A 16,198-nucleotide genomic window follows, 5' to 3' on the forward strand; every position below is an offset into this window, starting at 1 on the left:
ACTCCTCGCCAACCCTCTGAGCCTTCCAGCCTTCCAGCCTCCGGGGAAGCTCTCCTCTGGGCACCTTTCAGCTCCCACAGCAATTGGCTGAGCTATGCAAGCTCAGAGAAAAACTTGGTGTCCTCATGCATGGAATGACACAAGCTAGTCAGATTATTGTCCACTCCACTGCTCTCCATCTAAAATCAAAATAGACTGGAGTGTTGTTTCACCCTACAAGTGCAGCAAGACTCACCAAAAACTTACTTTCTACCTGAAAAGAATGCAGTGATCCATTATTAAATACCCAGAATGGAGAGGCAGGGACAGTTCCCCCCTGCCCCTAGTAACCCTTGCTTCCAGTGTGCATGAATAAATGTGGTTAATTAGATTAGGTGACCATATATCAAAAACAATTCAGCTCAGCTGTTGAGCTGAAGAGATGTTTTTAAAATAACCAACAGAGTTGACGCTCGTTACCACCTGACTTTTTTGGTTTGTCAGAGGGGTGGGGGCGTAATGAGGGGTTATATAAGGCGAGTCAGCCACCACCTCTTCCTCCTCTGTCCTGCTCCCCCTCTTCTCCCCTTTCCTCTTCCTTTCTTTTCTTCCCCCTCCTCTTCTTTCTCTCCCTCTTCTCTTCCTTTCCTCTTTTCCTCTTTCTGCTTCCTATTTCTCTTCTATTTTCTTTTCTCTTGCTGCTTCTCTTCAGCTAAGTCAAGACATAAGCAACATGGCCATGGATATCTGTAAGTTTTGCTGACTTTAATGTGTGCAGTTTTTAAAATATACATGTATGTGTGTGTGTGTGTGTGTATATGACATTTATAGAGACATAAAATCTCCCTTTACACAGTTCTGATACCTTTTGTCATGCGATTAATACTATCCATGATCTTTTAAAAATTATTGTATTCTGCAACAAGGAATCTGATTTTTAGGCATCCTTCTATTTTGTGGAAAGAGACTTGTTTCTTGTTAGAACAAATTGGTTATCTTTCCTTCACATTATCTATGCTTGTGTCTTATACGTCTATGTGTGGATATGTATGAATAACAACCAAAAAATATCTACTTACATTTTTCAACATGTAGTTTGTTACTAGTAATAGGGAGAAAGTGATTACTGGACATTGTAGTTTAATTTTAGTAGAGCAAAAATGAAAATCAAATCTCTGCTTCTGCTTTGGTGTTCATTAACTCAAGTGTAAAATTAGAAATGTGGTAATTATTTGGCAGTTCTGACTTTCTAAGGGAAACCATATCATAGCGTATGTGTGTATGTGCTGGCCTTTAAAAATAGATCTTGTCCCACGAGGAGATGAGCCCACTCAGCTGCACTCACGGCGAGGCCTGTGGATTAATTGGTGGGCTTTGTCAGCAGTGGCTGGGAGTTCTCGACTCTTCCCAGGAGCGTTAAATACCCCGGCTTCAGCGGCATTCAGTTCATCTTTGGTCAGAGCTCTGGTGTTTTAAAAGCTAGCTGCTGATGAGTAAACACTCTTGACCCTGATTGTAAACATTTGTCATATGTCTGGTTAGTTTTCATTTTCACCGACCAAAATCATTTTGGCAGCAGAGTCCTTAAAGTCTGACAGCCTGACAAATTATACAGAATCCCTTGTTTTTTCTCACACAGGCTTTGACTGTGACTCACCGTCCACTTGAAAACATTTCTCCTCTGGTATTGCACATCTCCTTAAATATATATCCTTGAGCAAATGAAGTGTAGGAAAGAACTTAAACATTGGATGACTGAAAAAAGCATGTTTTGGGGCTTCGTGTCTTCTCTCCATCCTTTGAGGAGTTCAAAGAGGATCATTAATCTAGAGGTTCTGTTTAGATTCTGGAGGCCATGGCCATTGTCCCTCCTCTGTTTATCTTTCCTTTGGGGGATTTGATGGTTGTCACTGTGGACTACTTAGGTGATGGCGAAGCCACCTGGATCTTGAGTGGCCACGTTGAGCACCAATCCACTGCCGTGTGCTCATGGAGTCTTCAGGTGCTCGGTGGCCATGCTGAGTGACCTCCGCTGTACGGGGAAAACAAGGGGCAGCAGAGGGCTTGAGGCAGAGGCCCGGCAATTCTCCTACGCCTGCGCTGACCACTGGAGGACAGTCATACATGAGTAGAACGAAGACCTTGGGGTTTTGTCAGTGGTTGAGAGGCTCCAGACTGCACCAGGCATGGCGGACGTCTGGGAGAGGCAGAGCCGAGGGTGGCTTGGGGCGGACTGTGCTTTGACTTCTGCTTTGTGCAGCCGCTAATCCAGAAACATTCTGCCTGAGGCCCCAGAGGCCAGGCCTCTTCTCTACAGCAGGGTCTTGTTTTGTTAAGGAGCTCCAAACGGCGTGTTGTAGTCAGAAAAACAAAATAAACAACAAAAAAACAAAAACCAGTGGTTTCTTTTCCACAGCATTATGGACATGAAGGAAAACTTGAATTTGACAAACTCTACCATAAATCTTCCCCTCCCTAAGAATCATGTGTTGAGGTCTTGATTCTTAAAATGAACTGTGTGTAGCTGTTGGGGTTTTGGCCGATTCTAGAGCTTTGTGTAAAATCAAATTTATTTAACATTGTCCCACCCTGAAGAGGACTGGATTCACCAGCCTCCCATGAGAACACGCCTCTCCCTTCTCCTTGCGTGAGATGCTCAGAAGAGGTCTTACCCCACCGTCCTGCGTCCACAGTCACTGGGTCACACGATTGGCAGTTCCTAGGACAGTTCTTTATGGCCCATGACATTGGCTGTGTTTTAGGACTTGAAAACCTCAACATCTCAGCCCGACTGTGGAATATTCAAGGAGGCATCTGTCTTCTAAATCTTGTCCAAAGAGAGCCACACAGAAACGAGCTCGAGAAAGGTCTAATCCTTCTTTGAAATACGGAGCCACTGACAATATGTAGACTGTATACCTAGGAGGGCGCACAGAAGCCTGTCGTGATCACCTGGGAGGATCCTTCCAAGGACCCTCTCCACATGTGGTTTCTTTTCACCTACTTTATGAAGTTTCTGAGTTAAGTGGACAGAATTTCTTAATGTGAAATTGATGGTTTTCTAGTTGACTTAGATTTAAATAGCCAGATAACAACATGAAGAACACACACACACACACACACACACACACCCCTACCTGTAGAAAACTTGGGCACACAAGAGAATATTCTAGAGCGACCTGGCACTGGCCTCTGTGTGGACCTGGGCCCAGGCAGAACAGCTTTGCCTGAGTGGACTCCAGCTGCACTCTCTACTCTGTCGTGTCAGGATTGGGCAAAAGAATTAATGTATTATTTGGAATTGAAAATGAAACCTGTTGTTGTTAAGACAAATACATGACATGCTATACACTTTACCTAGAAAATACAGATACAGTATAGTAAATCCCAGTGTCAAATTAACAAGTTTTCTATGTGAGGTTTTATTTATCTGGGTTGTGTTTTCCATGTCATTTTATTGTCGAATTCATTTGATTGTGGAACAACTTGCACATCTATATCCTAATTGCCCGAACTCCAGAGTTACAGAATAGGTTTACATGTTTTTATCCTAAAACTAGAAATAGAATTTCCTCCAATAGCAGTGGCTTCATAAGCCACCCAGTTATATGTTGAAAAAACCTTGAGTTTGTAAATATTTAAAAACTAAACTTGGTCTTCTTTAGAAGCATATCATTTAGGTGGAATATTATGTGAGTTCTTGCAAATTGTGGAGGAAAAGCATCAACTTCAGTTCAGAGTTGTAGAAATGAAGGTGAGGAAGTTGGGGCAGAAGTTTGAAGTGTGGTGAACTCTTAATTATTCTGAAAATTGGATATTTCAAAGTGGCAGTTATTTTTAAGCATATCTAAACAGTATTTGTTTCTTTTAAATATTCACTATTTTTGCACATTTTTTCTTATCTCCCTTACTCATTTCTTCTTTTTTTAAAAAAGATTTTATTTATTTATTTGTCAGAGAGCACAAGCAGGGGAAGTGGTAGGCAGAGGGAGAAGCAGGCTCCCCGCTGAGCAAAGAGACTGATGCAGGACTCGATCCCAGGACCCTGGGATCATGACCTGAGCCGAAGGCAGACGCTTAACTGACTGAGCCACCCAGGCATCCCTAAACAGGATTTAGAAAGTATTTTTGTACAGATATTTATATTGGTATGTTTGATATGTAAGACTTCTAACCATCACTGCCCCAATAATTGGTACATTAATTGGTACACTGCCCCAATAATTGGTACCACTTACTGGGTACATAGCAAGTGTTCAATAAATAGTTGTGCAGTGAAGAAATTAATGAACGAACATACGCATGCACCCATGTACGCGTGCGCACCCACAGACACACAGACACACACACACAGGAATCAGCCAAAAGCATTACGAGCTGAAAGCCTGTTTGATGTTCTCATCTGCCAAGCTCCTTAGTGAAAATTTGCTTTGTAACACTTCTGATTCATTTAAGCCTTCTCCCGAAGGAAAATAATTAAATGTTTTCTTTTAAGCAGTTCCATTTTTATACTGCAGATGACAAGTGAGGAGCAACCAATTTTTAGCTTTTAACGAAATGAGTAATTAAACACAGAAGGTACTGCCAATAAAATTGAAATAAAATCTGTCATTAATCCAGTTCTGTGTTGAATTTGCTTTGTGTATTGATGGGGAAACTATGCTGAAGAATACACTGGTGAATTTTTTTTTTTTTTTTTAATAACTGAGAGAATTAGGATGTTTCTAAAAGGTTTAAAAACAAAGTAGCAGGGGCACCTGGGTGGCTCAGTTGTTAAGCTTCTGCCTTCGGCTCAGGTCATGATCCCGGGGTCCTGGGATCGAGCCCTGCATTGGGCTCCTTGCTTGGCGGGAAGCCTGCTTCTCCCTCTCCCACTCCCCCTGCTTGTGTTCCCTCTCTCGCTGTGTCTCTCTCTGTCAAATAAATAAAATCTTTAAAAAATAAAAAACAAAAAAAAATCTCATATATTGTTCTTAAAAAACACTTTATTGAGGTATGACTGCCACACAAAAAAAGCATATTTAAAAAAAAATAAAAAATAAAAAAAACAAAGTAGCAAATGTCTAGAAAATTGTTTAAATCTAAAGCAACTGAAAAAAGATCATCGTGATAGGATCATTTTAATAGGAGCAATTAAAAATTTCTATGTTTCTTAAAGAGATGTTGTCTTTTGCCTTAAAAGATTTGCTAATGTGAGTCACTTATTTGAAAGTTCACACGTGGTGTCTGAATGCAGGCTTTCTCTGGGGCCCCTAGAGCTGGACTCAGTGGGTTCAAATTTCAACACTATTAGTTACTAGTTGTATTAGCACAGGCAGGGAACTCAACTTCTGTCTCAATTTCCTTATCTGTAAAATGGGCATGATAATAGTACTCGGCTGGTGCATAGAGTTGTTTGGAGGATTAAATGGGTCGATATACATAAAATGTAAAACCTCAAACCTGAAAGCAGCATTTGCTGGGGGCAGTGTTGATTCAGAGATTATTATTATTAACCTTCATTGGGGCTAAGATGATTTATAGGTTTCAATTTTAGCCTTAAACTGTAAGGATTTTTTTCTTTTTGACTAAAATTTTATTACAATGCTTTTTGTAACTTTGGTGTTAAAAGTAGATGATTTGAGCCAGTGATTTCTGTGAAATCTAGGGAAATGATATCATATCATTTAATTTAAAAAAATTTTTTTTTAAAATGATCTTAGTAATGATAATGGCTACTCCTGATGCCTGAGCAATCATTCCAAAGCCAATTTCCTGAGGATGTGGAGCTCAGGACATCAGATTTAACGGGCATTCTATAGCTGGTTCACACCAAGAAAGCCTTGATCATAAGTATATAAATACATATCCCACAAGGGAAAAGGAAATCTCTCCTCCTTTTGTGGAGTCAGGTAGGTTTTTGAAACTCCTATGTAAGAAGATTATCTGGACTTCAAGTACCCTTAGGTGGGCTTTAAAAAAAATACATAAAGGAAGAGAATATTCTTTTGGTTCAGTGTCAAATTGTAGGGGAATATCTGCATATTTATTCATCTAGAGGAAATTCTGGATTAAATAAGATATTCAACTAGAGTCCTAGTGTCATCAGTTTGAAATAGATCATAATTCATCAAGGTGATTGTTTTCTAAGATTGAATGGTCATTACAATTGCTTGATAAAGCTCTTGAAAAATACAGTTTTGGTGCCCTATCCCAGACCTGTGTACTCATACTTAGAAGGTAGGGACTGTAATTCTCCCCCAAGTGATTCTGATGCACAGCAGGGTGGGTGTCCCTGCCATTGGTTTCCTGTCCCTCCCTCTATATCATCTTGGTCCATGCCTACCCATCCATCTGGCATGTGAATGGACCCACCTGCAGTGGGGCTTTGTGGACATTGTTCTCATCAGCTGTGCAGTCAGGACATATGTGACTAGGAAAAGCATACTTACGAGGATCTAAGGATATTTTGAAAATTGAATTTTCCTTTGCTAAGCTTTTGTGCTTTTTAAACTATGTAACATCTCTTAGAAAAATCATATTTAAGAACAAGAGAACTCATGGTATCCTCTTATTTTTACCAGATCCAAAGCTGGGGTTTTTTTTTTTTTTTTAAGATTTTATTTATTTGAGAGAGAGAGAGAGAGCCAGAAAGAGAGCACGAACAGAGGGGAGGGACAGAGGCAGAAGCAGGCTTCCCACTGAGCAGGGAGCCCGATGAGGGGCTCGACCCCAGGACCCTGTGATCATGAGCTGAGCTGAAGGCAGACGATTAACCTACTGAGCCACCCAGGCACTCCCAGAGTTGTTTCTTTGAAATATAAATTATTTGTTCAACTGCAGTGTACATGAGCAGAGCATTTAGGAGAAGACAGCCCTGCTCCCAACCCCTGAGTTCTCACACTAAAGAAATCAAGTATCAGTTTGTAAATGATTCAACTATAATTCAGCCCAGCCCAGAGTGGGGATCACATCCAATCTCATCGCTGCCATCATGCATGGATGTAAAGAATGCTATTACCTGATGACATTTCCAACACATGAAAAGCTAGAAGAGGGGTAGAAGGACAGCAGAGCACTCTAAAAAGTTTTCCCTGAGAATAACTAGAATGAGGGGATTAAGTTTCTGTTGGCCATTAAGAGCCTGTGGTCAGTTGTAACTGCCCAGGTTTCTCCAGATTCCCAGAACCGTTGCTCGGATGACCTCAGCACCCTGCTGGCACACACATGCCGCCCAAGTCCAAACACATTCTCTTCTTACTTGTAATGGGAATAGGGCTGAGAATTGATATTTTCTGAGCTATCTGGGGAGGTGAGTCCCACCAACATCTGGGTTGTCCCCTCAGGCAGATAGAATATTCTTACAAAAAATGAGGCAACAGTTTGCTAACAGGTTTCACACCATTCCACAGCTCACCCCTCCCACTCTGGCATTCGGTATCTCCTGCAGCTTAATGTCTGGAATGATAGATTCTCCCCCTTGTTGCTGGCATGGCCCCCTTTTCTTATAATATCTATATATAACCTGGAATATCGAGGCTACCCCAAGTGGTGGGGTCCCAAGGAACCAGCCGGCTCTAGTCACCTTGAGGGATTCACTCAGAGTTCTGACTGGTTGAGACCAGACATTCTCCAAGCCGTTGCTTTCCTTCGAGATCCTTCTCTCCCTCACCTGCAGGATACTGCAGAGCTGGGGACCTGTCCACTTTGTAGCCACATCTAACAGTGGTCAACCTGACCTTCTGGGTGCCTCTTGAATTCAAGAACTTCTCTACCTTTGGCATTGGTTTGGTCCCCATCCCCCTCCAGAATGTCCCAGGATGTTGTAAAATGTCAAGTAATTTTTATCTTAAACAAGGGGTGGCATTTGACCCATCATATGTCATAGGGACACGCCTGCCAGAGCTAAAAAGAGACACTTATCACATCCTGTCCTGGCTCGGGAGCAGCTGGGGATGAGTAACCACTTGCCCCTTACTGGCGGTTCTCCCTGCCACCGTCCCTATCTGAGATGAGCCAGAGCCGTGCCTGCACCGCGGTTGGCCCTTTACATTTGAAACAGTCAAAGCTTTTAAAAAGAGGGGCTTTTGAGTGCTTTGACACATTAAAAATTTGAAGGAGCAATGTGCTCAAGATAGTGAACAAGCTCTTTTCCCACCAAACAAAAGTAAACCAAGAATTACATTAAGAGGGATTTAGGTGAGGCATGAGGAGACTGTTGAATTGTAGAGATTGCCACCAGTGTAGATGCAGAACTGAGGAAGGAGAAGGCAACACTCCTCTCGGGCACATTGTGAGTGTTGTAGAAATATTACTATTATCCATAAAGGCAAAAAGAAAGGAAGATGTTACATATTGAAAGAACAAAGTAGATCTGATGCGCATGGCAAATATAAAATAGTTGATCACTCTGCAACTTGGAAGTTGGTAAAAGCAAGCAGTGCTTTGGGCACTGCAGAGCCTCAGGCAGCCCAGAGGCTCAGAGGGGAGTGCACACACAGACATTCACAATCTGGTGGAGTGTGTCATAAAGTATCGGAGTTGAGGAGCAAGAGGGAGTCCAGGGAAACTTCACAGATGTAAAAGATGGGTGGGATATCGATAAGTGGAAGGATGGAGATTGGTGGGCAGGAGGGAAGGGCAGACAAGGGTAGAATGAATGGATGTTGTTCAGGCAAGGAGAGGCTTGAGTGACAAGCTGAGTGGTATGTATTTCTTGGCCATAGGAAACCGTGGGAGTTTGGGCCGCGTGCAGGATGGCATGGAGAAGGAGGCACCAAGGTAGTTAGGAGGCTGGGATTGTAAAAGTCTCAAAGCCCACTGATGGCAGCGGGAAGAGAAGGGAAGGACCCAGAGTGGCATGGGCAGAATCGCCCGAGGGGTGGATTGGATGTAGACATGTGTCAGAATGGAGGAGACACGGTGGGAGCGCTCACTCACATCCACAGGGAGCCCCAGGAAGGAAATGAGAAGAGGGGGAGGCTTGCTCCAACTTAACAGCGCTGAGCTTGCTTTGTCCTCACTGGTTCATCCTGCTGAAGGTCAGGCAGGGTCAGCAGGAAAGCAGGCACAGCACAGTGTCCCCAGCGAGAGAGGGTTTTGCTGCAGAGGTAATGCCAGTCCTCACCTCGATGATCTCCAGGTCTCTCTCCCAGTAGAGAGCCAGTCCTGCTTGGCTGCAAGGCGTGATCACTGAGGGCCTTTTATGACCTTCCTTAGAAATCCAAACCTGTCTTGCAGTACAGTTAATCACAAATTATTTGTCGCATAAAAGCTTGACAAAAGGCCAGGAGTCCCACAGCTCCCACAGTGCTTTGTCCATCTTCTGCTTATTCCAGATCCCCAGCTCCCTAAGCCTGGTACATGAATGGGACAGGAAGGAGGACAGGAAGGCTGTGGCCTCATTTGGCTTGCTCCCAGCTCTGTTTCAGGGATGTGGCCTGGGGCACGGTGCAGGTGAACCCAGGCCTCTGAGCATCTTTTGAGGCGGAGAGCAAGAACTTGACACTGTTAAAAGCCGTACCTCCAAACATCCTGCTCAAAGACTTAGGGAAAGAAAAGAGCACATTTACTAAAGCAATAAAATGGATAAAATATCAAGGAATAACTTAACGTGAAATATGTGAAATCTATGTGTAGAAACCCGTTAAACGTTCCTGAAGAATTCAAAAAGAATTTGAAAAAATGAAAAGGAGTACCTCATGTTCTAGAATAGGAAAATTCAAGATCATGAATATATCAATTCTTCCTCAGTTTAACACATTACCAATAAAATACCCACTGTTAATATTAAACAAAAAGTAGATAAGTGGATTCTAAAGTTCATATGGATAAATAAAGATCTACCACTTAGTTCATACATTGTAAAGCCTTAGTAATGAAAAGGTGGTCCTAGTGTGTGAATAAACAGAACAGTGGAACAGATTAGAAATCTAGAAATAGTCCCAAATATATATGGAAATAAATAAAACAAATGGGGAAAAGTGTGATTTAAAATTAATGGGGAAAACTAGACTGCTGAATGTTCAGGTAACTGCCTAACCAAGTGGAAAAATAAGTAAGTTGTATCATATGCCAGGATAAATTTTTAATCAAATATTTAAATAGTTACATGTTAAAAAAAAATGAAACCACAAATACATCCTGATTTGAACAAGCCAACTCTATAAAAACATTATTGAGGCAATTGGGGAAAATTGAATGTCGATCAAGTATTAGATGGTATCAGATAGCTTGTTAATTTTGTTATGTATGATAATAGCATGATAGCCATGAAAGAAAAGGTCTACAATGTTTTTAAATGCATATTGAAGTATACAGGGGTAAAATGACTTGATATCTTGGGTTTGCTTTAAAATAATGTAGAGAGGGAAGGAATAGAGGCAGCAAGTATGGCAAAACTTGATAATTGAATCTAGTGGTGGGCATGGGGGAGTTCATTGTAGCATTGTCTCTACTTCATGTAGGTTTACATTAAAAAAAAAAAAATAAGTACCAGAATGAAACAGGAAAAATTTCTTCAGCGCTTTGGGTTTAGCAGACGTTTCCTACTGATTGACCATGCAGAAGCCATGAAATTAAAGATTGATGAAAATTAACTGTATTTAAAAATCACCATCACTGGGCGCTTGGGTGGCTCAGTCGTTAAGCGCCTGCCTTTGGCTCAGGTCATGGTCCCAGGGTCCTGGGATCGAGTCCCACATCGGGCTCCCTGCTCCACGGGAAGCCTGCTTCTCCCTCTCCCACTCCCCCTGCTTCTGTTCCTGCTCTCGCTATCTCTCTCTTTGTCAAATAAATAAATAAAATCTTAAAAAAAATTATTAAAAATCACCATCACTTTCCCACTGGGGGAAAAAACACCACCAAAGAAGTAAGGAAAAACTAGGAAAACTGCCTGTAACTCATATCCCAGGATACATGGTTAATATATTAATATGTAAACTTCTAGAAATCCTAAGAAAACAAAAAACAAACAAACAAAACACTGTAGGGAAATTGGCAAAGCATCTAAACTGATAGCACACACAGAAAGAGAAAGGACATTTAAATAGGTCTAAAACATGTGAAAAAATGTTCCGCTGATTTCAGAGTAAGGGAAATAAAAATGTGCTGTGAGCAGGAAGCCTCAGAATAGTGAAAATCTAGAAGTCCGTTGTGAGCTGGGGAACCAAGAACCATTGCTGATGAGAATGAAAATGGCACCATGCCTATGAGGAGCAATTTGGCAGTTGCAGCCAGAACGCCTTCAGATAGACTTACACTTCCATCACAAGCTATACACTGTAGCTTTGTGTCAAACAGCAGACTAGAAACTTTGATGCCCATCAACAGGGAACTGGGGGGTAAATTATGGAATACTGTGCAGCTGTGACAGATGAGGGCAATGTGGAAAAATGCTGTCTGCACGTCTGTAGGGACAAAGCAAAAAGAACAGCGCTCAAGGTACTCCGTATTGGGGTATAAAAGGGAAGAGAGGCATTCATTTGGGTTTTCTTGCATAAAGAAACTCTGTAAGGACAGACAAGAAATTAATCACTGGCCATTTGGAAACAAGGGAGAGGGCTGGAATGTTTCCCTGTGAACCTTCTACTTTGTAGGATTCACATGAATCAAGAAATTACAAAAGTAAGCTGGGTCTTAAAAGGCTGTACTGTGGGCTCAGTACATAAGAGTCACCTCTGCAGATCAAGTTCTGGCTTTATGTATTACATCTATTAGCAGTATAATTTTATATGAATTGAGTAAAAATCCAAAAATAACAGTTAGGTCATTTGAAAACATATGCCCCAGGTGCCCAGTAAATGTGCTTTTCAATATACGTTTTGTTCAGAGTGTGGTCTGACCAGCCCTAGGTGGGTACTTGGATTAAGTAAGGTCTTGCAAGTGTTGTGAGGGTGAAGGCTCCCTTCGGCCATTCCTCTGTCATTCCACTGCCTTCCTCCTGATCCAGCCAGCTGCTATATTAAATGTGAATACCAGGTATGTTTCAGAACTACAGGTGAAGAAATTAGATCAACTCTCTAGCCATAAATTATATCCTGGTTCTTGGGAGACTCTTTAGCCTAGAGCCAGAGCTGCTTTCCTTGTGTTTGTGACTTCAAGCCTTTGCTTGCTGGATGATTTTTCTTTTTCTTTTTTTTTAAATTTTTACTTTATTATTATTTTTTAGAGCATGTGAGTGGCGGTGGGGGGGGGCACGTGGGGAAGAGAGAGGGAGAGAATCTTAAGCAGCTCCACGCTCAGCGTGGAGCCTTGTGTGGGGTTCATCCCATGACCTTGAAATCATGACCTGAGCCAGAATCAAGAGTTGGACGCCCAATGACTGAGCCACCCGGGCGCCCCTCATTTTTTGTTTTAAAAGCTGCACGTTTGCACCTGTTGACTTCACACCATGTGCCACAGAACTCCTTCTGTGAAAGACAAAGATTGCTATGTTTCATCTTTCAGGAAACAAAAGTGCTAACTTCTCTCCTCCCCGCTTATGTTCTTTATAAGAAAGAAAGAAGGATTCTTTGCATTTCCACTGTGTGTATTGGGTAAGAGGATGAGCAAGAAAGGCAGAGTTTGTGGGGCTCCTTTGCAGGGTACTCACTCACCTGGGACTGAGTGCTTTTCATGGCAAGAACTACGCCCCGTTCCGCGCTTGCTTTCATTTAACTCCGAAAAAAAGGGGCACATCCATGGAGGGGAAAGAAGGAACTCTGAGCATCCTGTGGTCAGGCCTTTAGAAAGTCCTTCTTTATCATCTTAATGGGAATGTAATGATTTTAAAGAGGTTTTTTTGTGTATTTCTCCACTCTTTCTTTTTAACATTAGATTTAGTCGTCTTTCGGACTTGACAGATTTCATCTTTAAAACATTATATTGCAAAGCCACGAAAACTGCAGTTCACAAGTCCACACGATATACAGGTGTTTGCTTAGAAAGTAGGACCTGACGCACATTTATATTGTATTCTGAATGGAGACGTTTGTGTGTTCTTTCTTCCCCAAAATCATTCTGATGGTGAGCACTTAACCTGCTCCAGCCCCTTTGTGGGAGAGTGTAGTCTTTCTGGCTTGTGGAGCCAGGAACCTGCCCACCCTGGGCAGCGAGAGAAAACGGGTGGGGGGAGGGGGGAGGCAAGCCAGTGGCTCTGGAAGATGGACCACGGCAGGGGGCACTTCATGAAACATCCCAGCATGTTCTCCTTTACTGTGACTTACTGCAAAATAATCAAAACTGCGTTGGCATGGATACGCGTTTAGGAGGGCTAATAGCTCCATACGTCATTCAAAGCAAAAATATCGAAATATAACCTAATAATCCAGGGCCCTATGTTTTGAAAGAACACTACCAAATCTCTCATGAAGATACTGACCACTCACTGATTTGGACGAAGTGGAATTTACAGGGCTCTTAGCAGACAGCGGACTGGTAAAAAGAGAAACAATCAGGAGAATAAAACTGGATAATGATCCAAGAGCACAGAACAGACAGGTGGTGAGTTGGGAAGGGGTCTGTGTATATGTGTACTGGGAGGGGCTGCTGGACAGAAAAACGGATGGAGAGGGAAAGGAAGAGGCAAGTGGGTGTGGTACGGAGCAGCAGATGATGTGCCAAGGAGTGGTGTCTACAGAAGCTGCTTGATGGGGCGCCTGGGTGGCTCAGTCGGTTAAGTGTCTGCCTTTGGCTCAGGTCATGATCTCAGGGTCCAGGTCCTGGGATCAAGCTCCCTGCTCAGAAGGGAGCACACTTCTCCCTCTCCCTCTGCAGCTCCCCCTGCTTGTGCTCTCTCTCTCTCTCTCTCTCAAATAAATAAATAAAATCTTAGAAAAAAAGAAGAAGAAGAAAGCCTGCTGGAGCAGGGAGCTTCATTATAGACGGGAGTGTCCTCGACCTTAGAACAACTTTCGAACCTCCATCTTAAATGGGGCATAATTGGCCTCAGAGCCCCAGAGCTAGAAAACACCAGTGCTGGGGTTTGAACTCCTGTCTCTCTGAAGAGCCCTGGCCGCTGACCTCCGGGCAGCTGTTTGTGTTAAGTATAGTCTATGGCCTGTCATTAGTTGCCTACGATGGTATCAGAGCTGAAAGCCATGGATTCGATCCTGAAACGGGCCTGGGGCAAGATCTGCATTATTTAGTTGTAGATTGTACCTCAGGCTTACCCCTCCCAAAATTGGGGCCCGAAGTGGCTTGGTGCTAGGGTGAAGGTCTATAGCTCACTAGCCTAAACACATTTCCTCTTTCAGTGAAATACAATAGAATATGCAGCACTCCCCGATACCGATTAAGAAGCGTCTTTTTTACAGGTGAAAAAGAGCATGTTTCCATCTTCATCATCCTTTTTAGCTCCAGCTCTGGGCTTTGGTAAATCTGATGTGTGCATTGGTTTTAGATTAAAACATGGCATGTGGTATTTTGGAAAACAAAGTGAACCAATAAAACTCTAGGGTTTTTTTTTTAATGTCTTTTCTCTGGGAACTTATTTATGCTGGTATTGTTAGCTGTTTTCCTTGGATGACAAACTTGTATAATTGTAGTAATATGTTTCTGAGATACAGAGGATGAAAACCACAACAAAATATAAAGCTTTCAAGTTAGCACATGAATAATGTAGATTAATGACAGAGAGCCATGGAGCCAGGAAAGAGGGTTTTAAAGAAAGAACGCTCCAGGGGAGTGCCCGGGTCCTGTGGTTATATCTGATTTCTAGAAGTGCACTGCTTGCCATCTGAGTGTTAGAAGTGAACTGGCGCTTAATCATAATATGTATCAATGTAACTCTGGTGGTCCTTCTAACTACCATCTCCTACAAAAGGGAGCCCCTAGCATGGAGCCGTGGGAGGGCGCTCTGCAGGGCCACAAAAGGATTTTAGTGACAATGATCTTTCATTGCCTCATCTCCTTCTTTCCCTGGTTCACTGGGGATTTGTTTGGCTGAATTTTTATCATAATTCCACTCCGTGAATGTGAATGGAGTCCTTTTGGCCCCAAGTTCTGGGACTGGTAACATTTGAATCACATATTCTCTAATAACGTTTGTTTAAATACACCACCTTGGGACAAACTTTACTATGTAAATGGTGCTGGTGTTTAGAAAAGAAACAGCGGAGTCCTTATAGTCTTGCCTTTTCTGCTGCCACCACCTTAGCCCATCTGCAGGCGTTCCTTCTTCAGTTGGGGAGGTGCAGGGAGCTGGGGTTCTCACCCCGGGCTGCCCCCTGAACCCTCTGGGGAAGCGCTCACAAGATCCCTAGCTGGGTCCCACCTTGAGATGGATCCTGGTGCCTTAGGTCTGGGCCGGGGAGGGGGACGCGGGCTCGGGGAGGCTGATGCTCTGCTAAATGGAAAACTGCTACCCCAGAGGATTTCCAAAGCCCTTTCCAACCCTAAGGGTAACTAATTCTACCGTGAGGTCCCAGATGAATTTGGCCTCCTCTTTCTGATTCCTAGTCTGTGTCATACATATCTAAAGACCAGAATTCAGTTAGATTTTTGTAACAATGTCCTCTCCCCGAAAGTGCTAAATACTAGAGCATCTTTTTTTGCTACTTGTAGCTATTTTCTCCATTCATTAGTGGGCTACATGTAAATGATACTTTATCTCTACCTCCACTTTGTCCATTCAGAATGACCGGCATTCAGAATAGCGGAGGACACAGAAGAGGGTTCCAGTAATGAGACCCTAGTTAATATATATGTCAGAGGCATCTTTAAAGGTTTGCTATAAATTGCATTTGCCCTGTGGGCTTTGGTTCTTGCATCTCATGAGGAACCCAAATCCTCATGAGGGTCTATGTGACTGTCTGGGAATTGATTTTGGGTTTTTGTGCTTTCCGCTGGAAGACTACAAAAAACTTTAAAACATACAAGAAAGACTGGGCAAAAACTGGAGAAAAAAATAACAGAAAGAAAAAGTGTCTTGTGATTCAGAACTTGTACTAAATTTTCTAGGCAACAGGAAGAAGCAGCTGTTAGCCTGTGAGTTTTCCTCAAGGCCAAAGTCGGGCTCCAGAGTCCAGCGTTGGCCCCAGTGTCAGGCACCTGCCCCTCACAGTCGGCCTGAGACTCACCTTCTGTCTGTGTCCCAAACTAGTTACTGACTTGCTCAAACTAGTTATTGCAGAGATGAACTATTGCTGCTAGAGAGTGCTTTTTTTTTTCTTTGCTAAATCAGCATGATCAAATATTTCTAAAGCTAAACCAAATTATATACTGGCTTACAAAGATTATCCACACCCTTGCATCAATTAAA

The 16,198-nt window shown here is 42.7% G+C and overlaps 1 protein-coding gene across 4 annotated transcripts in view; it reads left to right on the forward strand.

Moving 5' to 3' along the window:
• SVIL (supervillin) overlaps nucleotides 1-16,198 on the forward strand; it is a 228,871-nt gene that overhangs the window by 90,940 nt on the left and 121,733 nt on the right. Inside the window, exon 1 of one of the 4 annotated variants that reach the window (XM_045874243.3) lies at nucleotides 539-728. The exons of the other annotated variants lie outside the window; for them this stretch is intronic. Coding sequence (XP_045730199.1) covers nucleotides 713-728 — 16 coding nt within the window. The 5' untranslated portion in view covers nucleotides 539-712. Of the gene's footprint in view, nucleotides 1-538; nucleotides 729-16,198 lie in introns of those variants that run through there. 4 annotated transcript variants of the gene reach the window in all.

This window comes from Mirounga angustirostris, unplaced genomic scaffold (assembly GCF_029215605.1).
Source record: "Mirounga angustirostris isolate CCGP_5_RB_7025 unplaced genomic scaffold, mMirAng1.0.hap1 SCAF_5, whole genome shotgun sequence".
Lineage (NCBI taxonomy): Eukaryota > Metazoa > Chordata > Mammalia > Carnivora > Phocidae > Mirounga > Mirounga angustirostris.